This window comes from Perognathus longimembris, chromosome 6 (assembly GCF_023159225.1).
Source record: "Perognathus longimembris pacificus isolate PPM17 chromosome 6, ASM2315922v1, whole genome shotgun sequence".
Classification (NCBI taxonomy): domain Eukaryota; kingdom Metazoa; phylum Chordata; class Mammalia; order Rodentia; family Heteromyidae; genus Perognathus; species Perognathus longimembris.
In genome coordinates, this window is record NC_063166.1 from 82119214 (window position 1) to 82141643 (window position 22430).

Sequence of the window (22430 nt, forward strand, 5' to 3'; positions counted from 1 at the left end):
ATCCTCAGGTCTCAGCCTCCTGAGTAGCTAGGATTAGAGGCGTGAGCCACTGGTGCCTGGCTTAAAATTGCTTTGTAAAGTATCCCACACCTCATCAGATGACTGGGATGAGAGAGGATGCCACAGTGTCCGGGAGTGTCTAGCAGAGTGTCCACCCGCCCTACCCAACCATCAGGCAAGGGAGCCATTGGCAAGGGCTCAAGCCTATCCATGGATTTCCTCCCTAACCCATGGGATGGGTACATTGTGGTATTCACATTCTGCTGCCCTGGGAACAGATAGGCTGAGCCCTTCCTCCACCGCGGCTGCGTCTCCCCCGCCACTTTCAGGGTGGTATCTTTCAAAACACAAAGTGTTTGACTTGGATGAACTCCAGCTCTTGTCGTGTGTGCTTGAGAGCCAAGGAAAAAATTCCGCACCCTGCTGGCCGAATGGGGGGTGTGGGGGGGCAGAGGGGGGCGGGGAGGGGGGAGGCGTGAGCTGGTCTAGCAAACTGGAAGAACGCTATAAAAATAATCGTTGACATTTAAGCTGGATGGTGAAGGATACAGCACACTCGGACCAAAATCGAAGACAAGCTTTGCAGGTGCCGTGAACATCTGGCTGGATTTTCTACTAATCCACTGTCAATTCTTGTGACAGTTGATTATCACAGATTCAAAACAAGAACACCCCCCCACCCTCATATGCCAACACCATATGATGAACACTGACAGTGACTATCCTGTCATGCCATTATAAAATAAAGCCAAGTCACTTACAGGATATTCCAGAGGAAAGCAGGGCCGCACCCCGCCCGAAAGTGAGGAGCTGTGTTGAGAGAAGAGCAAGTTGGCACCATTAGGGTTCCAAGGAACCCCGGCCATCTGCTCTCTCAAACGGATGCACAAAGCAGAAGATGGAAAGGAGGACTGGTGCTCCACGCACAGCCCGGGCCGGGCAGGGACAGAGGAAGGCCTCAGAGGTCAGGCAGGGAGTTTCCCTGTGCAGGTGACACTGGAGGAGGGGGATCGTGTATGTGTGTGTGTGTGTGTGTGTGTGTGTGTGTGTGTGTGTGTGTGTGTGTGTGTGTGTCGGTACTTGGGCTTGAACTCAAGGCCTAGGGCGCAGGGCCTAGCCTGGAGCTTTGTCACTCAAGGCTGATGCTCTACCGCAGGAGCCGTCTCTCCATCTACAGCTTTTTGCCTGTTCATTGGAGGTCAGACTTCCCCCAGACTTCACTGCCCTGGCTAGTTTTGAACCTTGACCCTCAGACCTCAGCCTCCTGAGTAGCTAGGGTTACAGGGGTGAGCCTCTGGCACCCAGCAACACTGGGGGTCCCAGATGGTATAGACGCACCTTAAAATGAATCCCCTCTGGAGTCATCTCCCCTCTCCCCCAAGCTGAGGAGCAGTGACTTAGCGCCATCAATGACACTGGGCTGTTGAAAATAAACCCAAGTGGTATCTATTTCTCAAGTCTCTCATCCAGGCCTGAGGTTCACGCACGCCCATGTGAGTTTTATCGGAGCTGAATCTGCCAGGCAGGGAGGTTGTTTACAAACACTGCTCGCACTCTGGAGTTCTGCCCACCTTCTCTCCTGAGCTTCCGATCTTTTTTATTCTTGTCAGTCTAACTGGGAAACATGAAATGGTGTTCAAATCTCACTTTGATTTGCATTTCCCTGGCTGTCCATGTTTTCACCGGTCGATTAGCCATTTGCATTACTATTCAAGCAATTTGCCCCGTATTCTGAAAAGCAGTCATCTTCTCCTTGTTAATGTGAGCAAATTCTTCCCACATAGGACTGAGCAACTTTGCCTGCGGCAAACATTTCCACCCTGCCTTTGGACCTTATCTGTGGTTTTTCTCTCGACTAAATGATGGACTGTCCATCTTAAGAAGATGGTTGACTACCTCAGGGTTTAACGAGTGTGTCTGTGTGTGCACAAGTTGTTCCTTCTAAAGCCACACACAACTGAGATGGGACAGGAGGATGGTTGATCCACCTGCTCTGTGTGTGTGTGTGTGTGTGTGTGTGTGTGTGTCACACAGGCTCAAAGTGACTCCAGGCTCTGTGAAGTTATAGGATCCTCCCACAAAATCAAACCTGACCTGAGCCAAGGCGTGAGCTGACTTTCAAACCCGCCACCTCATGAGCAGAACAGCTGTGGAACTCGAACCTTGGCGTTTTCTAGCTTGAACCAAGTCTTCCCGTTATTAAGGAGGAAGTAGGGGCGCTCCCTGGCCTCTCTTCTTGTGCCCCCAGTCCAGCCAGTTCCTGGATCCTCCTCCCCTCTGCCTCCAAGGCTGCTCCCCGCTCTGGGCAGGTGCTCCCCACTCCCGGGGCTCCTTTCAACCACTTTCCACCTGCATCCCAGAGTCTGTCTAAAGTCTCAAGTCCTCCAGCCCTGACTCCACCCTACCTACCCCCTCCCCCCCCCGTGCCTTCAACAGCCCCCTCCCCGCACCACCGGAACTCCTACGTGTGCTAAGGGGCCCTTTGGGATCCCAGCTTTGGGTAGAACTTCCCTGGCCTCACTTCTGAAGTGGTTCCCCAGTTCCACACGCTGGCCAGAGCCAAGTCCTTTCTGACGCTCACCGCCTCGAGGCCTCGAGCTCCCTGCTGAGGACAGGCTCAGCTTCCGGAAGCTGCGTGCACCGGCCCAGGTTCTTCCCTGAAGACTCTGGGGCTGTGATTCTGTGGAAGAAGGAGGGGTCCCCGCATGCACCCACATTCTGCAGAGGGGTCTCCCCGTCAGGGGCCTGTTGCCAGGAGCGCTCTCCCAGCACCACCAGCCCGGAAATCAAACCTAGGCAAGCCCTGCTGTCGGCGCAGGCAGCTAAGTGAACTGGACTTCGGGATTCCACGGAGAAACCCCTGTCCTGACCAACAGTGACCATAATGGTCCTCTGTCCCCCTGTGGCGCTCACTCCTCCATAACAAGGTTGGCGAACGACCCCTAGATGACCTTCCACTGGCAAAAGATGAGCACAAGAGGAAGGTAGGGGATTAAGTACATACCCAGGGCGGCCACCGCGGCCGTCCTCCAGTTCAGCCCCTGGGTGAGGCTACTAGATGGGTCTGGACAAAACCCAGTCCCCATCCAACTATCTGCCTAACCCACCAGGCATAATTACGCTGTGCCAGTCGATCGCTGCTCCTTATCGTACTTCTTCACTTGGGGTGCTGGGGATTGAAGGCGGGGTGCTCTGCTGCTGAGCCGCACCGCGAGCCTTGCTTTTCGCCGGTTACATTGAAGATAAGGCCTGGCACACTCCGGGATTAGATTACAATCTGCTTCTTTAAAGCTTTCTGACGGGCCTGTGTTACCACAACCAGCCTCCCTCCATTGAGATGGAGTCTCAGGATTTTTCAGCCCCGGCTCGACTACAGCCACGAGCCTCCCAATCTTAGCCACCCCGGAGAGGCAGGTGACAAGACGGTGCCTTGGCACCTCCCGGTGGTTCTTTGGCTGCATCTCAGTCTCTGATGTTCCTGGGAGCTGAGAAACACAGGAGACCGATGGTCGACATCTCCTCCCGGCAGGACAAGTCCTTCCCATGGGTTAAAGCCTAGCAAACAGCACCACACACTGCACGGAAGGCCCCCGGGGGCCCATCGGCGTGGCAAACGTCATTGCTGTCCTATGCTCAAAGCTGCCCATCCGCCACCACCGCCCAAGTCAGAGGGCAGCCGCCAACCCGGCCAGACCCTCCGGGGCAGGAAGGCTCCTCCGGGGCAGGAAGGCTCCGAGGGTCACTAGCGATCCTTAGCAACAAGTTCTTTTTCAGTCAAGGTGTCTACGTGTGCCCTTCGGACAGAACACGGTACCCATTCAAAGGACTCCCGTATCGTGTATGCGTAATTCTTCCTGGCACTTGAAAATAAAAACTCACTTCTTCGTGCTCCTTGCTCTAGGGGACCCAGCCTGCAATGTCTACAAACGGCCAACCACGTTGCCCATTTTCTCCCCTCCCAGCCAGGGCTCTGAGTTCGGGGAAGTCGGGGACCCCATCTCTCTCGCTGGCTTACGTTCCCTGCACCCCTCAGACACCTGACAGATTGCGATTGTTTAATGATGGAATCAACAGAATAGGACACCAGCCGCCTGGGGCAATTTCCCTGACCGATCCCAGCCGCGCCTCCACCGCGTGGCCGGCAGAGGGCAGCGTTCTGCTTCCGAAGCTCCCGGCCCGAGCCGCTGTCAGTCAGGCAGGTGCCCTGCGCTCAGTGGTCACTTCCCAGCGCAGAACATTAGGTAGGAGTTGTTTGCTCCCTGACAAGGCTTACACCCCGAGTGTCCCCGCGTCGTCCCCTGCCTCGCTAGGCAGCCGTACCCGCAGCGGCCAGCGGCAGACTTCCTGCTCGCGGGTGGGGATGCGTGAGGAGACCGAGAGGGCTCGGGAGGAGAGAGCTGCTCCGAAGTCACTGGGAACTGCTGCCCCCACCGCTCCGCGCGGCTAACCCTGCGTGCGCCCCCGTCCCCGCCTCTGGCCCGGTCTTTCTGTCTCTTGTCCGTCTCTGTTTCTTTCTGTGTCTTTCTATCTCTGTGTCTGCCTGTCTCTGCCTCTATCTGTTTCTATCTCCCTGTCTGTCTGTCTGTCTCTTGCGATCTGTGTCTGTGTCTCTGTCTGTCTGTCTCTTGTGATCTGTGTCTGTGTCTCTGTCTGTCTCTTGTGATCTGTGTCTGAGTCTCTGTCTGTCTGTCTCTTGCAATCTGTGTGTCTCTGTCTGTCTGTCTGTCTCTTGCAATCTGTGTCTGTGTCTCTGTCTGTCTCTTGCGATCTGTGTCTGTGTCTCTGTCTGTCTGTCTCTTGTGATCTGTGTCTGTGTCTCTGTCTGTCTCTTGTGATCTGTGTCTGTGTCTCTGTCTGTCTCTTGCGGTCTGTGTCTCTGTCTGTCTGTCTCTTGCAATCTGTGTGTCTCTGTCTGTCTCTTGCGGTCTGTGTCTCTGTCTGTCTGTCTCTTGCAATCTGTGTGTCTCTGTCTGTCTGTCTCTTGCAATCTGTGTCTGTGTCTCTGTCTGTCTCTTGTGATCTGTGTCTCTGTCTGTCTGTCTGTCTCTTGTGATCCGTGTCTGTGTCTCTGTCTGTCTGTCTCTCTGCCTCTCTTGTGGCCTCTGATTTGTTTCTATCTGGGTGTCGGTCTCTCCTTTCCTCTCTCCTTCACTCCCCCCACCCTCCTTCCTAGGGGAGACCAAAACCTAAGCCTAGCCTGCACACGCATCCCCAGAAGCCATCTGGAGGGAACCGAGTCTTCTCCGCCTTGCCCGAGAGCGGCGGTCGCTCCTCCGGACCCCCGGGGCCGCCTCCAGCCCGCGCCGGCCGGGCTGCGAGCCATGAACGCCTCCTGCTGCCCGCGCCCTCCTCACCCACCGCCGCCCAACAGCTCGGCGCCGCCGGCGGCCCCCGCCTTCGGCAACCAGAGCGGCGGGCGCTTCTGCGAGCAGGTCTTCATCCAGCCGGAGGTGTTCCTGGCGCTGGGCATCACCAGCCTTCTGGAGAACATCCTGGTGATCCTGGCGGTGGTGAGGAACGGCAACCTGCACTCGCCCATGTACTTCTTCCTCTGCAGCCTGGCGGTGGCCGACATGCTGGTGAGCGTGTCCAACGCCCTGGAGACCGTCATGATCGCCGTGGTCAACGGCGCCTACCTGACCTTCGAGGACCAGTTCATCCAGCACATGGACAACGTCTTCGACTCCATGATCTGCATCTCGCTGGTGGCGTCCATCTGCAACCTGCTGGCCATCGCCGTGGACAGGTACATCACCATCTTCTACGCCCTCCGCTACCACAGCATCATGACGGTGAGGAAGGCCCTGGCCCTGATCGCCGCCATCTGGGCCGGCTGCGGCGTGTGCGGCGTGGTGTTCATCGTGTACTCGGAGAGCAAGACGGTGGTGGTGTGTCTGGTCACCATGTTCTTCGCCATGCTGCTCCTCATGGGCACGCTCTACGTGCACATGTGCCTCTTCGCCCGGCTCCACGTGCAGCGCATCGCCGCCCTGCCCCCCGCCGGCGGCGCCCCGGCCCAGCACTCCTGCATGAAGGGGGCCGTCACCATCACCATCCTGCTGGGCGTCTTCGTCTTCTGCTGGGCGCCCTTCTTCCTGCACCTGGTCCTCATCATCACCTGCCCCACCAACCCCCACTGCGTCTGCTACGCCGCCCACTTCAACACCTACCTGGTCCTCATCATGTGCAACTCCGTCATCGACCCCCTCATCTACGCCTTCCGCAGCCCCGAGCTGCGCAACACCTTCCGGGAGCTGCTCTGCGGCTGCGGCTGCGGCGCCATGAGCCTGGGCTAGGGAGCCGCCGGGCCCTGTGGGGGGGGGAGGGGGGCACCGCCCCAGCCTGCCCCCCTCCAGCCCAGAGGCTTCCAGAGAAAGAGAAATGCCTGGGAGGCAGACGCGTGTCCTCCGTGGGGGTGAGGGGCCACCCGCCACCCCTCTCCAGTCACTGCAGGAGTCCACGAAGGGGGAGGGAGGGAAGGAGAGGGGGAGGGAAGAGGACTTCATTCATGCATTCATTCATGCATTCATTCATGCATTCCCAGGCACCCAGGGTTTGTATGTCTGCCTTCTCATTGTTTTGTGTTTCCAGCCAATCAGACGGGGGGGGTGCGCTCAGATCTCCCCCCCTCCCCAAAGAACAGCTAACAGCTCCCACCTCCAGCTGTCAGTGGCTGAGAGGGCTCTGCACTGACTCTAAGAGACTTGGGTTTGTCCCCGAGGACTCCGTGAACAGGGAGGCAGTGATCCGAAGACAATGAGCTCTGCGATCGTCCCTCTCCTCACTCTCCCCACGCCAGCCTTCCCACCCTGGAAAACAGCGCAGAGATCACCCCCTTGCGGCTGTCGGGGGGCTGGGGGGTTAGTGGAAGGAAGAGTACCCCGTGGATAAGCAGAACGTGCCAGTTGTGGGTTTGCGTGTCGATACCCGCTCCTTCCATTTTCCCCAGTGTTTCTTTGCTCCTTCTGAAACAAGCGAATGGAAGCAGGAAATGAACGGAGATTGCCCAAGAAATTGCTTCAGACATTTAGGTAGCCCGAGACACTGTGGAAGAACTGTGTGGCTTTCTTGGGGGTTTTGGTTTTTTTTTTTTTAATAAGAATGCTGGGTCTGTCAAAAGATTAATTTACCATTGTGGAGAGGAGAGGAGAGGAGAGGAGAGGAGAGGAGAGGAGAGGATGCCTTTTGGGTCCCCGCTCCTCTGGCTCACAGTGATGCTGAAGCCGGAAGACGGGGTATGATCACCAGGGCTTCATCAGGTAGAGCCAGGCACTCCGGTGAGCCCGGGGGCACAGGTGTTGTCTGTGGAGTTCTGCTCGCAGGTGGCATCTGCCAAACGCTTTTCTTGCCACAGATAACGTGGCCTGTGCCCTCCCCCTTTCCCACCTCCTGAATTCCTACATGATGCTGTGTCTTTGGTGTGCGATTGTGTTTTCCTGTTCTGGAATGGGGCGGGGGGGAGTTGTTCTGGTTTGTTTTGGTATTATTTTTTTTTTAACATGAAGGTATTCTGTGAATGTAAGTGAAGTCATTCCCTGCTTGCTTTGGCCATGCTATTTGGAATAATAATAAAAGGCTTCTGTGGCTGCCCTGTGTCACCGTGTGCCCCCCTCACTCCCCCCTCGCCCCCCCCCATCGGGTCTCCTGCTCTCGGCCAGGGGGAGGCCCCGGCCTGCAGCCCGTGGAAAAGCCCCATGGATCAGAAGCCAGTCTTTCCCAGGGCAGTGCCTTGCAGCCCAACCACAAACTCTGCACTGCATTTCCGAAAATACCATGCTGGAGGTTCCTGAGTGTGTCACCCCATTATTCCAATCAAGATAAGAGGCTCATCCATGGCCACTCCGCAGTAGAGGTGGAAAACTAACAGCCATGGGAATGCCGAGGCTCTGTTTCTATATCAACAAGACAAAAACAACTTACTTCTCCTCCTTGCTGGCTTCTGTCCTGTCACAGGGTCACAGAAGGAATTCTCCAGAGTTTTATGACCACATATCCTGGCACCATGCCCCCCTTTTTATTTGTGCCAGTCCTGGGGCTTGAACTTAGGGCCTGAGCACTGTCCCTGGCTTCCTTTTGCTCAAGGCTAGCACTCTACCTCTTGAGCCACAGCGCCACTTCTGGCTTTTTCTGTGTATGTGGTGCTGAGGAATCGAACCCAGGGCTCCATGCATGGTAGGCAAGTGCTCTACCGCTAAGCCACAGTCCCAGCCCAACCTGTGCCCTTTTAATGCCCCACCTGAGGGGTCAACAGGTGTCAGTAACCAACCAGACCCCATGCACTAGTTCCCAGGGGTACTGCCACACAGGAGGACCCCCCCCCCCCAAGAGTCACTTGGGCTGTGGGAAGTGGATTCTGCATTTCTGACTCTGAGGAGCGAGCCCCGGACATGTGGGAAGGGACTGCTGGGCGGGGGGGTGTTCTGATGGGTGGCGGCCTAGAGGGCTTTCACCCAGCCTCATGCTCGGAATCACCCCTCCCCCCCGGAGGGCGGGGCCATTCCAGGACTCAGGGGAGCACCAGGCAGGCCCCGCCCCCTGAACCCCAGAGGCAGGAGCCCCACGGTCCCTGCTAGAGGTGAGGCGTCTGTTATCTGTCACAGACGGTCCCGTTTCCATGTGGGAATTCCGAGGTTCAGTGGGGAGGTGGAGGCTCAGATCAACGGCTCAGCCCACACCGGCCGCCCAGCCCCTCCGACGAGCGTGCATGCTCAGCAGAACACCCTGCGTGTGTGTGTCCTGCCCCGCCTCCATCACCCCGTTCTCCCAGCTCCATGAGAACCCACCGCACACATGCATCAGCCGGGAAAGAGGTGAGGCCGTTCTCCCGAGCTGATCAGAGAGGGCTTGCCAGCTCCCGTCCAATCTCTCTCAACACCTCTCCCTCTCAACATCCGTCTCCGAATCTCTCCCACACACCCAATAAAAGGTGGGTCAGGCACTCTACGCCCCAGCCCGGCCTTGCTGCCACCCCCGCCCTTGTCTCTCAGGAATAACTTTCCTTGTCCTCTCCCTGGGACACCCACACTGCACCCAAGCCACCGAGATGGGAGGGGGGACAGAGAAATTCCTGCAAGATGGGAGGGGGGCTGCTTCCAAAATGACGTCTTCCTACCATTCTCTCTGTACCCTAGAACTTTCCAGAAACTTCTTCTGCAGGCTTGATTTGCACAATCCTGATTTGTTTAATCCTCAACAATGCCCCGATCCTCATTCAGAACGTCCAGCTGCGATCACCCGAGGAGACTGCCCACTCCCAACCAGCCATCATCCACAAGCGCTTGTGAGGTTCGCGCTTCCCCCCTCCTCCCTGAGCAGGGTTTGTTTCTCCTCCCTGACTTTGTCCTTGGCTCCCCACAACATCTCTCTGTACCCAGCGCTCCCCAGAGCCGATCAGCGCCACGCAAGTTCATAATACCCTCTTAAAACGGTTGCATAAAGAAAAACATAAACCAACCATTATCGCTTCCCTCAAACTCTCTTCACACTCCAACTCACAGAGAGAGAGAGAGAGAAGAATATAAATCACATCCTTCATGTGCCTGCAAATGTGCACATAGAATATTTATGTTCGTCTCTGCAAACGGCAGAAACCCCAGACATCCATCAACAAGGTAGACAAAGTGAAGCGCATCAAAAATGTCATCCAGCTATAGGAGGGATCGAGCTGACCGTGCCGTTAGACCTCAAATGCAATATGCTAAGTGCAAAGCGTCAGACACAAGCTTTGTACCCACCTGTCCCTGGGAAGGCCAATGTCACAGAGACGGGGAGTAGAGTAGCCACAACCTGGGATGGGGCGGGAGTGAAAGTTAGGGGTGAACAGGCACCAGGCACCTTACTGGGGTGACAAAACTATCCTAAAACAAGACAGTGCCAATGGTGATGGCCCCGCTTGGGAAAACTAGTCAAAATCATGACTCGAACAGTTACCATAGTAAATTTAATGATGATAAATTATACCTCAAGCTGCGTGGGGTGGCTCAAACCTGTAATCCCAGCTACTGAGGAGGCGGAGATAGGGCAATATGGAGTTTGAAACCAGTCCAGGTAGAAAAGCTCCTGAGACTTCATCTCAACCAGTAACTAGACAAGGTGCACACATGGTTACTCAGGAACCCTAGTGCCCCAACAGGACACCCCCCCCCCAATCCCAAAGGGGCCCAGATTCCTAATAAGCTATGGGCCAGGCCCTGCAACTTGAGTTACAGTGCTCCAACCCACACCTCCCTCCGCTCAGTCTGCTTTTCAGCCCATGTCAGACCAAGCCCGCGCCTGCTCCGCGGGCCCTCCGCAAGTTGCCAGATGACAGACAGAAGGCCCGGGAAGATCGGAATTGCACACGACAGCTCAATTTTCTGTATAAGAGTATTTCAAGTCTTTGCTGGGAATATGGCCTAGTGGTAACATTCTCGCCTGGTATACATGAAGCCCTGGATTCGATTCCTCAGCACCACATATATAGAAAAAAAGCCGGAAGTGGCGCTGTGGCTCAAGAGGTAGAGTGCTAGCTTTGAGCAAAAAGAAGCCAGGGACAGGGCTCAGGCCCTGAGTCCAAGGCCCAGGACTGGCAACAAAAACAAAACAACAACAAAAAAGAATATTTCAAGTCTTGAACAGGATATACTTACATTAAAAACTATTCATTTATTATGTCACTTGGCAACCCTACAACACATAAGCTGAATTCCAGGGATTCATCACTGAATGAAGAAAATCATTCACATGAGATATATTTTTGTGTGTGTTGAATCTGAAAACCCTACCATCACGGCTATTTTTATTTCCTGGAACACTTTCCCGTCGCTTCTTCTGGATCTTGCTGGGAGCTTCAATCCCCCCACCCCCAAACATGTTGGTACCTACCAATAATCTCAGCACTAGGGAGGCGAAGGAGGGAGAATGATCACTTCAGGGTGAGCCTTTGCTGTACAGAAAGAGCCTACCTCCAAAAAAAAAAAAAAAAAGGAAAAGAAGAGCAAGGCCAGAAGAAAAGCAATTTTTATCCAATTTTCTCTTCCAGAAGATTCCACTGCTTCTCTGCCTTCCAGAAGTAATCCAGCAAAAGCTGGATTTCCTCTGTCTCCCTTGCCTGAGGGACTCCTCCTTACCAAACCTCAGTAGAGAGCTAGGAGGAACTTCAAAGAGCAAAGAAAGCACAGCTGTCTGGCCACATTTTTGCTGGAGAAGCAAATCCTGTTTCATGTCCTCCGTCTTTGCTCCAGAGCCCCTGGCTGCGGTTAGTACTGACCGCACGCAAGGCCCCAGCGGCAGCATGCAAGGCCCCAGCGGCGGCACGCAGGGCCCGGGATCTGAGATTCCCGCTGTGCAGAGGGGAAAGCGAGGCTCAGGAGACCACAGACCTGCACTGTGTGGCTCAACGAGAGCCCTCCGCACACCGTCTTGGGGTCTGCACTGAGGACAGGAACCATTCTAAGCAGTGAGGACATGGTGACCCAGAGAACTAACAACCACTGAGGGCTTCATGTGGCCCCAGAGGGAATCCACCTGCTTTCAAAGGACCAGTGCTTCAGTTCACACTTGTCTAAGTCCTCCTCATGCCCCATGACCTGGGAAGTCTTTACTAGCTCCCCCCCTTTTGTTTTTAGTGGTGGTGGTGGTGTTAATTCCAGTACTGGCCCTTGCACTAGGTGCCTTACACTTTTCTTCGCTTAGCTTTTTCACTCAAGGCCAGCTCTCCATCAACTGAGCCATGTCTCCACTTCCAGTTTTACTGGTTAATTAAAGATAAGAGTCCCACAGCCTTTTCTACTAGGCTGGCCTTGAACTGTGTTCCTAGGATCTGAGCTTCTTGAGTAGCTAGGATGACAGACTTGTGCCACCAGTTTGCTGCGCTGTACAAGGAGGATGCCTGCACTGTCTACACCTTCAGGCTATTGGAAGGGCTTAAGAGAGGAGTTGGCATCCAGCAGCCATCACCGATAAAGCAGTGTTTATCCAAGCTCTCCCTCTGGCTCTGAGCTTTATCTCTAGCAAAGTCCTAGAATGCAGTGATGTGAACTCCCAATTCCAAGTGCTAAGAGCTGAGTTGGAATTGTCCTGGGAAATGCCAGACGCCATATCAGAGAAAGACCTTGAGCGGGACCTCTCGGGGCCGCTAGTGGACTGTGTGGGGACTGAGTCAGGAGGAGAGAGTGCGAGGATGCGCCGTGCTCCCTGGAGCACTCCGCCTTGAATCCCCCCCTTCTCCTATGCCCTGCCCCGCTCCCACGGGTAGTGTGGAGTGGCTGGGAGAAGATGCCGACTCTCCACACCATCCACCGAAGCTCTGTGGGCCCCAGCACCCCAGGACCAAAGCCTCGTCCAGTCATGAGGTCATGCGCCCCTCCCCCGCTCCGTCCTCACACTTAGCAACCAATAAGTTTCCCTGATTTCTGCTGATGAAAGGACAGAGGTCTTGTCCTGTGTCGCGCTGTGCTGGCGACAGCCATGGCTGCGACCGGAGCAGCTCAGCCTTGCGTCTTTCTACATGTGGCTAACGTGCCAGAGAGGGAGCCGCTCCAGGAGTAAATGAAATGCTGTGTCTTCCCACTGTGGAGGCCACGGGATGGTGTTTCAGCTTCTGACAGCCTCAGTGCACCTGAAAGGTGGGCACGGGGGGGCTTTTCACTCCCATAGGAAAACAGACTCCCGCCAGGGCTGTGCGCGGTCTCTAGCCCCACGCTGCTCCTGGACCCTGCACGAGAGGCAAGGAGCCCCTTGGCTCTCCTTGCCGTATGCTGCTCCGGGGTGCTGTACTGAGAGCCAGGCCCACCCGGAACCTCAGCAGGAGGCCTCATGGAAGATGGGATTGTGCGAGGAACCTCAGCCTGGATCGGGAGGAATCCTAAATCCAGTGAGTGATGTCTACTGAGAGAAGAGACGGCCACAAACACCCACAGGGAAGACAGGGACAGGCCGGGGACTGCAGGAGGGCCTGGAGGGGGCAGGAGGAAGTCTCCTCTAGATCTTCTGGGGAGGGCAGCCATGCTGTCCCTTCAACTTCACCCTTCCACCTCCAGAACTTCCAGAACAAACTGCTGTTGCTTTAGGCCACCGTCCTCCCCAGCAGTGGCTGGCCCTAAGGGGGTTCCCCAAGGGTTGCCAGAATTCCAGTCACGTGGGAAAACATCATGGAGACTTGGAGGGTCATTTCATTTTCTCTCAAAGCCTCACCACCATCACCCTGGATGGTACGTTAGCCACAACTAGAAAGAGGCAAAGCCGAGCTGCTCCAGTGTCAGCCACGCCTGGCGCCAGCACAGCACCGCACAGGACAAGATCTCTCCAGAAATAAATTGCTGGAGTACGTGAAAGGTCAAGGAAAACTTTGTGTGTGTTCAGGAAGGGAAAGTGCCAGACACCCAGGAGTAGCTTGATGCGATGAGCACGCCCCTTTAATGGGCGAACCTGAACTTCCAAAGACAGAAGGCAAATCCGTCCGGCTTTCCCTTTCCATGACTAGATAATGACTCAATGTTCAGAACACCAAAAATACAATAATAATAATTTAATTTAATAGAACAAGAAGTGATTGCTGCTGCCTGGGGGGGGGGAAATCTTAATAATTATAGAGTGTCAAAACTGAAAGGTCAGACTGTCCCACCCCACCGAGACTGTCACACGAGCCATTACCCATGGAAGCCGGTAGAGTTCTGTCCTTGTGTTCTGATGGACGGTGAAGGCTGCCCTGGGCCCCATGCCGTCCTCTTCCACACCCGCATGAGGAGATGGCACAAACCCACGCCAGCTGCGCTGCAGGAGCAGAGCCGCCACCTCTGAGACAGGCTGTGCTTTGCCACTTGGGGTTGTAGCTCCACTCTGATAAGCGTCCAGGGACACTTGCCTGCCAGAGGCCACATTGACCCAAGAGAGTGGCGGCCACTCCCGGGACCAGCAACCGCCTGTGTGGGTGCCCTGGGCCCTCAGGCAAGGCTGGCCATGCACACACCCTGCCCCACGTCACCACGACGAGGAAGACACACCCAGCACCCACGTGGTCCTTGCTGCGTGTCAGCCTCCTCTCCAAGTGACCCCTCAAGAGTGGCTCTGTGTAACCAGGGAGAACTGATGGCCAAAGAGGTGACTGAGCCAGTGGGCAAGGTGGGAGGCAGGACCGGTTCCCGGGCCGGCACAAGGCCAGCTGTAAGCTGCTCCTAGACAAGGCCCCAGCCCTCCTGACACAGCCGAGTGGAAAACATTTTTAAACCACACTGAAGCACCATTCTTCCACCCATCAGATCGGAACAGGTTCAAAATATGGAACACTTCCCCTCGGATAGCACAGGTGGGTGGCGGGATCGGGTCTCCTGTGCACAGGGTGTGACCCGGTAAGAGCCCCCGGGAGGAGAGTTCCGCTCTACCCGGATACAATTTAAGGATGGCATAACTAATCATGTAACTGTCCTTGAGAAATACCCGTGGAGGTGTGGAAAGCCACTTGGGGGAGGGGGCGGTTGTGGTGGGGGGAGGTTGGTAGTGTTTTTAGAAGTTATCTTTCAGTAGTTGTCCAAAGAAGTTGCCATTTAATGAATAATAATGCATCTTAATCAATGTCACTTCTTTCAACATCTCACCCACCCCTCCCCCAGCCCCTCTTCCTTCACGCTTCCTAATTTTGTAGGATGTATGTTGAATTCTCGTCTGCATTTTCCCCATTTTCTCTTCTTCATTCATCTTCCCCTTGGCCCCACCCACCCCTTTTTAGTTACCACTTCTTGTTATTTTATTCTGCTGAACTTTGATTTCCCTTTCTAAGGAATTACACTGTTTGAGATCGCCCTTAAGTCCATCATATTTCAGTTAATACATTTGTATACACTTGCATACCGCCCACGTAATTACTTGTAACTTTATCATTTAAATGAGGGGCCATTGGTGAGAAAGTGCAAGGCTCACTTCAATGAGAATTCAGAAACAAACAGGAACAGCCAAGGAGGGCTCAAGTAAACACACAATCACACCAGTGTCCTTCATGCTGCTTTACTGGTTGGAGGAGAGATCTGAGTGAAAAAGGTTACAGTGCAAATAAAAGATGCAGTGTTGCCACACAACGTACACAAAGAAAAACCAAACATCTTTGTACATTTTTGTGAGTATAAAAGTTAATAGGAAGGCTTATAAAGAGATATACACTGTTTTGATTGCTAACCACTGATGTGGGCAAAAAGGAGACTCCTACTTTGTGGGGACTGCTTTCTCTGCTCCGGCTCAAATGCTTATTTTCTCTCTTATTGCCCTCGTATCGCCTTCTCCCCCAACCCTCGGCCTGCAGGTCTGTCGGGGTGAGACGTAGGGGCGTCTCCATCCTGGCGGGCGCGCGACCCGCGTGGCAATGTGACCGTTTTCCTACCCACGGACATAGACTACGGAGTCAGCTTCTGAGAGCGAACTGACTTTATTGAGAAAGGGACAAGGGTAGATGATCCGGGGGAAGGGGGTTGGCCAGGATTCCCATAGGCCAAAAGGCTGTCACTTGACCTCCAAGGGGCTGGTCACTTGACCTCCAAGGGGCTACGTCACTCTGAGCGCGCCAAACCAGGGCGGGGCTGGTAGGCGCCAGGCTGGCTGCCAGCTAAGTCGGGGGTCTCTGCCCGACCGGTTTCTCCGGATTCCAATGTGGAGAGGATGGAAAGGCTGCATTCCCCAGCTGGGGGAGGTGCCTCAGGCCCCTTCCATCTAGGGGGGAAGATGGACCCCAACATCTGCCTCTTTTATATTTTTTTTTCGAACAGCAGGAGGCGCCCTACTCGAGAGCGCGCCATGTCTTAGGTTTCCCCCCCCGCAAGGGGAGTCTTACCCGTCTTGGGCTAACGCCCTAGCTCTTCAGGCTGACCTTCCTGCCGGGCTGGCGGGCCCGATGAGAGGCCTTGGGGAGAGTGGGATTGGCACTCGAAAGAGAGCCTGATAATTTTTTCCGGTGCCGGCGGACCTTACTGAGCAGCAGGTCCTAGGGTTTGAGTGACGAGCCTCTTGGGGTTCTTATATGTCTAAAAGGCTAAAGGCCACTTGGTACCTAGACAGCTCTGGCCCATCGCTTACAACAAGAGACTCAATGTAAACATAAGGTAAATGGGAGCATAAAGCAGACATGAGCATAAGCAATCGTAATACAAGGCAAATGCAAACATGAGCAACTGTAACACATGAGTAATTACAACAAGGCACAAGGCAATGGAGGGTCTCTTATCGGGGTCAGTCCACGGAAAACAGGAATTCTGGTCCAGTCTTGTGTCGCTCAAGGTAGCACAGATGGCTCGTCCTTCCCTCGATGGTGAGGTAGAGGGGCAGGTTCAGGTCCTGGTGATGTGGCAGCCAGGATGCTGGTAACTTAACAACTGAGGTTAGTAAAACACTTCACAGTAAATATTACAGCAAGGTGCCAATACCTTACTTATTATAAACATTTATAATAAAACATTAAAGTGTCCAAGTCCTTTAGCTCCTATTTCCCTCCAATGGGGACCCCCGAGATAAGCAGCAAAGGGGGGAGCGAAAGAGGGGGACAACCGTGCAAAATTTCCCTTTGGTCCTTGTGCAAGGCTGTGGGCCACGCTGCCACAGCAAACGTTACTCCAAAGGGCGTCAGGCAGGGTCCAGGGAAGAAACAGGGCCGACACTGGGTCCAGGTCCATTGCTGGTGCAGGCAGGCTTTCCCGTTTCTCCTTAGAAAATTCCACCTCGGTCTTTGCTTTCCTGAGAGGAAACAAGGGGAGACATCCCTCAAGGGCAGGTGCCCTTGGGTGGTCATTCTGTTGGACAATATTTTACATCTCTAGCTGGTATCCAGATTGGATTCGGTTCCCCAGTAGGGAAGAAGCAGGCGAATCCCCTTCCTGCGCTGATAATTGGGTCGGGTCCACGCCACGCCCCTGTCAGAGAATCCTTCCACCGGGCCTCCACTTTTAAGTAGGGTGTTTGGCTTGACCAGTGTCTCTGGAAAGCCGACAGAGGTTGGTCCTTAGAGAAATTTAAAATGTTCAATGTAAACATCGCTGTCCTCAGCTGGTCCTGGGGGCTTCCCCCCCTTTTTGTTTTAATAATTGATCCTTCAGGGGCCTATTATGCCTCTCAATTACGGCTTGACCCTTTGGGTTATAAGGTATTCCAGTGGTATGTTTAATATTCCACATTTGGAAAAATGCCTGTAAAGGCTTACTGGTGAAACAAGGTCCATTATCTGTTTTAACCTGTAAAGGCAGTCCTAGGATAGCAAAACATTGTAAGAAGTGGCTTTCAGCATGCCGTGCTCTTTCACCGGTATGCAGAGAGGCCCAACATGCACCGGAGCAGGTGTCAATGGACATAAATATATATTTTAGCCTTCCAAAGGGGGCGTAATGGGTCACATCAGTTTGCCAAATTAAATTGGGTCTTAAACCTCTTAAATTCACACCTGGAGATTGCAAGGGAGGGACTTGCACGAAAGGCATACATGATTTGCAAGTCCTTATAATCTTTTTTAAGTCTTTTATAGGAATTGAAGGAAATCTCTGATGTAACCCTCTCCAATTTAAGTGAGTACGCTCATGAAGCCCTTTGGCCATTTGGAGGTTTTGAGGTTGTACAATGGCTAGCGCTATGATGGTTCCATCAGTGGCCAGCTGGTCGGCCCTACGATTACCTTGTGCCAGGTCCCCAGGCAGTCCTTGGTGTCCACGAAGGTGCTGTAAAAAAATAGGCTCACTCCGCTCTTTTAACAGAGACCTGACTTGGATCATCAGAGGAGTGATTGGGTTTCCATCCAACTTGATATGTGAACATACCAGGTTGGGTAGCAAATTAACCACATATAGACTATTAGAGAACAAGTTCATTGGCTGTTTAACATGGGTCAGTGCCAAGGCGACTGCATACAACTCTTTAAATTGTGCAGAGCCAGTGACGGCTTCAAAGTAATGGGTGTTATCTTTCCCACCGGCAGGGGGCGAGGCGGAGTGCACCACTACGGCAGAGCCGGCTCGCCCACCATCTGTAAAGACATTGGCAGCCTTGACAAGAGGCTTGGCAGAGAAAAGCACAGGGGGTGTCCATTGTAGCCTGGAAAATGAGGTCACCCATCTTGAAGTGCCATAGTGGCAATCTATCTTACCCATAAAGCCCTCCAAGGCACTAGACACACGTGAATTATTTCTCCTGACCCATTCAAAATCTGACAACCGGTAGGGAATAGTTAGCACATCAGGATCTCTTCCATAATGTCTCAGGGAAGTATCCCTGCCCTCAATCACCAAGTCAGCTAGCTGGTCCATCTGGGAATAAACTCTGGGAGCTCCTCCCACTGATGCGTGCACCCACTGAAGGGGCTCGCCTGATTGCGCAATTGCAGCTGAAGAAAGTTCGGATCCGGGGAGGATCCAAAGGCAAAGTGGGCACTTAGGCTTGTAGCGTGCCAGCCGTGCCCCACCTAAGGCCAACTGGACTCTCCGGAAGGCTGCTTGGAGTGATGGAGCCACTGCAATAACATCAGTGGGCGCCCTGCCCCTCAAAGAGTCATGGAGCAGTAACAGCTCCTCTGTAGGCAGTTGAAGCCAGGATCTTAGCCAATTAATTTCACCTAACAGTCTTTGCATCTCCACCAGAGTATAAGTTGCCTGGAAGGATAACTGGGGCTTGAGTGGGCATACAGAGTCTAGTTTAAGCTCTGCCCCCAAGATCTTGAAGGGGTATACTTTCTGAACCTTGTCACTGGCTATATGCAGCCCTCCTCTTTGAAGGAGTGTTTGGGCCTTGCTATAGGCCAAGTCTAGTATTTGGGCATCTACTGATCCAATAATAATGTTGTCCAATTAAATGCATATGGTCCGATCTGCTCCTGTATTAATTAAGAATCGGAACTTTTTTCCAAATATCATGATTACTGTCTCTGGCAATAGGGACTGCCCAGCAAGGGGCTTTAGGCTGTTTATTGCCTTGGTTGGTGGGGAACCTGAAAGTCAGGCCATAAAGCAGATGTTTTGTCCAGGACGTGTTCGGCCTGCCTCTCTCAAGAACCATCCTCCTGGACTCATGAAAATCTGTAGTTTCAAGGCCTCTGAATTTAAAAGTGGCCAGGCCAGGTTTTTTGTTTTTTTTTTTTTTTCTGCGGGGCGCTGCCGCCGCCGCCGCCACCGCCTGGGAAAAGCGGCAGCTCAGGCCTGCTGAAATCTGCATATGTATAGAGTCAAGCTGAGTTTCACATGGGGGAGGGGTAGCAAGCCTGCGGCTGCTCTGCTCATCTCCTGTCTGCCTCGGCTTGGATTCCTGGGTACCGAACGAGATTTGGTCCCAGGGCTTTTTGGAGTAGGCATCGGGGCCCACTCCAGATCAAAATTACCTCCGGCTTCCTTCTCCTGAATCCAGGGGTTCCCCGCCCGGGTCCCAAGAGAGGCAAGCCTTGAGAGTTTTAATGGCTCGCAGTGGGAGTTCTCCTCCACATTTTGCCGTATGTAATTCCCGCTCTAGTCGGTCCCAAGTTTCCCATGAGAGTGGGTTGGCTCCATTTAGCCACGGGACCCTGTGGGTCAATTCCTCCCAACTTTGTATAGCGCAGGGCTCTGAGATATTAATCCCCGCGTTTTGGAGGGTGAACTTTAGGATCTTAAGGGGCGAATTGTTTCGCCGATTCTGGACTTGTCCCATCCTCTTACCTGGGGTGGGAGGATCGCGCGTCTCAGGATTTCCAACCTGTTTCCGTCAGGGCCGGTCGGGAGCCGGGCTTTCTTGCGTGGATTCGTGCAACCCACGCTGGGCTCCACTGTGTGGGGACTGCTTTCTCTGCTCCGGCTCAAATGCTTATTTTCTCTCTTATTGCCCTCGTATCGCCTTCTCCCCCAACCCTCGGCCTGCAGGTCTGTCGGGGTGAGACGTAGGGGCGTCTCCGTCCTGGCGGGCGCGCGACCCGCGTGGCAATGTGACCGTTTTCCTACCCACGGACATAGACCACGGAGTCAGCTTCTGAGAGCGAACTGACTTTATTGAGAAAGGGACAAGGGTAGATGATCCGGGGGAAGGGGGTTGGCCAGGATTCCCATAGGCCAAAAGGCTGTCACTTGACCTCCAAGGGGCTGGTCACTTGACCTCCAAGGGGCTACGTCACTCTGAGCGCGCCAAACCAGGGCGGGGCTGGTAGGCGCCAGGCTGGCTGCCAGCTAAGTCGGGGGTCTCTGCCCGACCGGTTTCTCCGGATTCCAATGTGGAGAGGATGGAAAGGCTGCATTCCCCAGCTGGGGGAGGTGCCTCAGGCCCCTTCCATCTAGGGGGGAAGATGGACCCCAACACTACTTTATTCGTATTGTTGCGATCTCATATGAAATTCTAATGATGCATTCTGTATATGGTAACCATCATTTTAATTCAAAATGAAACACTACATCAATCATCTGATGTGTCTCGAGCCCCTTGGGAGATGAGAATGGATCTTGCCTGATGGAATGTGTATCAGAGGGAGCTCGCAGGTAGAAGATAGCTCCCACCTCATAAGGGGTTTTAACAGGTTTGTCCTGGTTCTCCTTGAATAGAAAGGAGGAAGCATCCTCAGAGGCTCTGGCAGGTGAGAATCTCACAGATAGACTGCTCCATCAGCCTGGGACCAGGGAAAAGGGGGACATATGGAGTGAGGTTGCCAAGCACCAAGCAGAGTTGGACAGAACCTAATCTTTGGGCTCGTGAACAAGAAACAGACTACATTTTGGTAAAGCACTAAAATACTGGAGTTGTTTATTGGTATAGCAAAAGTTGACCAATGCATAGAGTGTCCAATGCATTTGGCAGAATATTCTTGCATCTGATATTACTGCAATCCCGAAGAGTATGCTGAAACCAAGGAGTAGACACCAGGCAACACATTTTTGAAGAGGTGTTTGTTCCTTACATAGTGGAAAGATTTGTAAAGAACATGTTATTATATTCTACTTTAGGAGAATAGGATGAGGGAAGACAATGGCCTTGAATACCAATGATATTCCCAGGGAAAGCAGAGCTGGGGTGTCCACAATAAATGCTGGGAAACATTTTTGGTGCAACCTCCAGACTAATTTTTCTAAGAACTAAAATCCCATCACTGTAGAATGCTTAGGACAAATTTGAAATATAAAGTAGAGCTGGTTGTCACTAGAACTTGCACAAGGAAGAAGTGGCAGTCTGTCCTATCATGGCTCCTCTTAGCTTTACCTAGGTGAATCCACAAGAACGTAGCCCGTTGGGGTGAGCCTTCTGCTGGAAGTCTAACTTCATCACATGCCTTAGTACATGGAGAAGAAATTGATGAGAGAAGAGACTCTGGACTGCACATGTCTTATGCAAGAAAGACAAGTTTGCCAGAGCAAGAAGCCCTGTGAGTGAATGCAATGCTGGAAAACCTGCCGCCAGGAAGTACCTCACTTTAGCAATCATAAAATTCACACTTCACCACCTGGGGGCAGGGGAGAATAAACTTGCTTTCTCCACCATGATGATACTTCAGAACAGCATCTGGGGTTCAGAACCTTGTACCCTAAATACAGCTCCATTGACTTGCTGAGTGTTTTGAGCTAAAGATCTGAAGACCTCTAATGAACAGGCTTCCTGGCCCCCAGTCTTCTCTACCCAAAGACAGACATGACTCCTAGAAAGGTCTCTTTATCCCTCTGTCTTCTCCCTTCTCCCTTGAGGAATACTGACCCATAGCCTGGAGAAGGAGAGAGGTGGAGAGGAATCTCCATGGACAGGCCTGCTGGGTTTCATCATACACACCTGCATGTGTGTGAGCACATGAAAGTGTGCTCAACTGTATTGACATGCTTGTGCATGCATACATAGCAGTGTCTTATACACATGCAGGGACATGGGGGGATGCCCACATACAGTTGTGACTCTGCTAGAAGGCTCTAGAAGCAGGGGAAATAGATGTGAGGGGACTGGTGCAAATGAGAAAGCATGTGCACAGCAAACAAGCAGCCCTGAGTTCAAATTCCAATAATGCCAAAGAAATTCATCAAAGAATAGTAAGTCTAGAGGTTGGTTTTGTGAAGAACAAGATGTTCTTTGATGGTCTATAAAATAACAAAAATCACATCACATTTTAAAGATCTTAATTGTATCCATTTGTGACTTCCAACACAAGCAATTCTTGTTCTATGAAATAGATATCCAGATGGGGCAAGTAGGTGAAGCTGATTTTATAGAAAGAAGACAGCCAAGAAACAATGAAACAGGGACTGTTATTTCAAAGTTATCTTCTTTATATAGTAGGAACAGAGTCTGGGCAATAGCAGACAAATTGTCAACTGGTTAACATCAGATGACTTCAGGTTACCTTTCTGTATAAGGACTAAGGCAAAGAGGGGAACATCTTGGCTGGGAAATCTGGTTCAATCACTGCAATTCTGGTTGCTCAGAAGGTCAAATAAATAACTTAACTTTAGAACAGTGATGTCAAACTTTATCACAAGTCACTCTACTGTGGGTTTTTTTTA

General features: G+C 52.9%; 1 protein-coding gene across 1 annotated transcript; it reads left to right on the top strand.

Moving 5' to 3' along the window:
* Positions 1–5321: 5321 nt before the first annotated feature.
* Mc3r (melanocortin 3 receptor) lies at positions 5322–6296 on the top strand. The gene has a single exon (XM_048347506.1). The coding sequence runs from the start codon at positions 5322–5324 to the stop codon at positions 6294–6296; it is 975 nt and encodes a 324-aa protein (XP_048203463.1).
* The last annotated feature ends 16134 nt before the right edge of the window (positions 6297–22430 follow it).

Excerpts from the sequence above, each read along its gene's own strand:
- Mc3r (XM_048347506.1), top strand. The coding sequence starts at position 5,322 with ATGAACGCCTCCTGCTGCCCGCGCCCTCCTCACCCACCGCCGCCCAAC.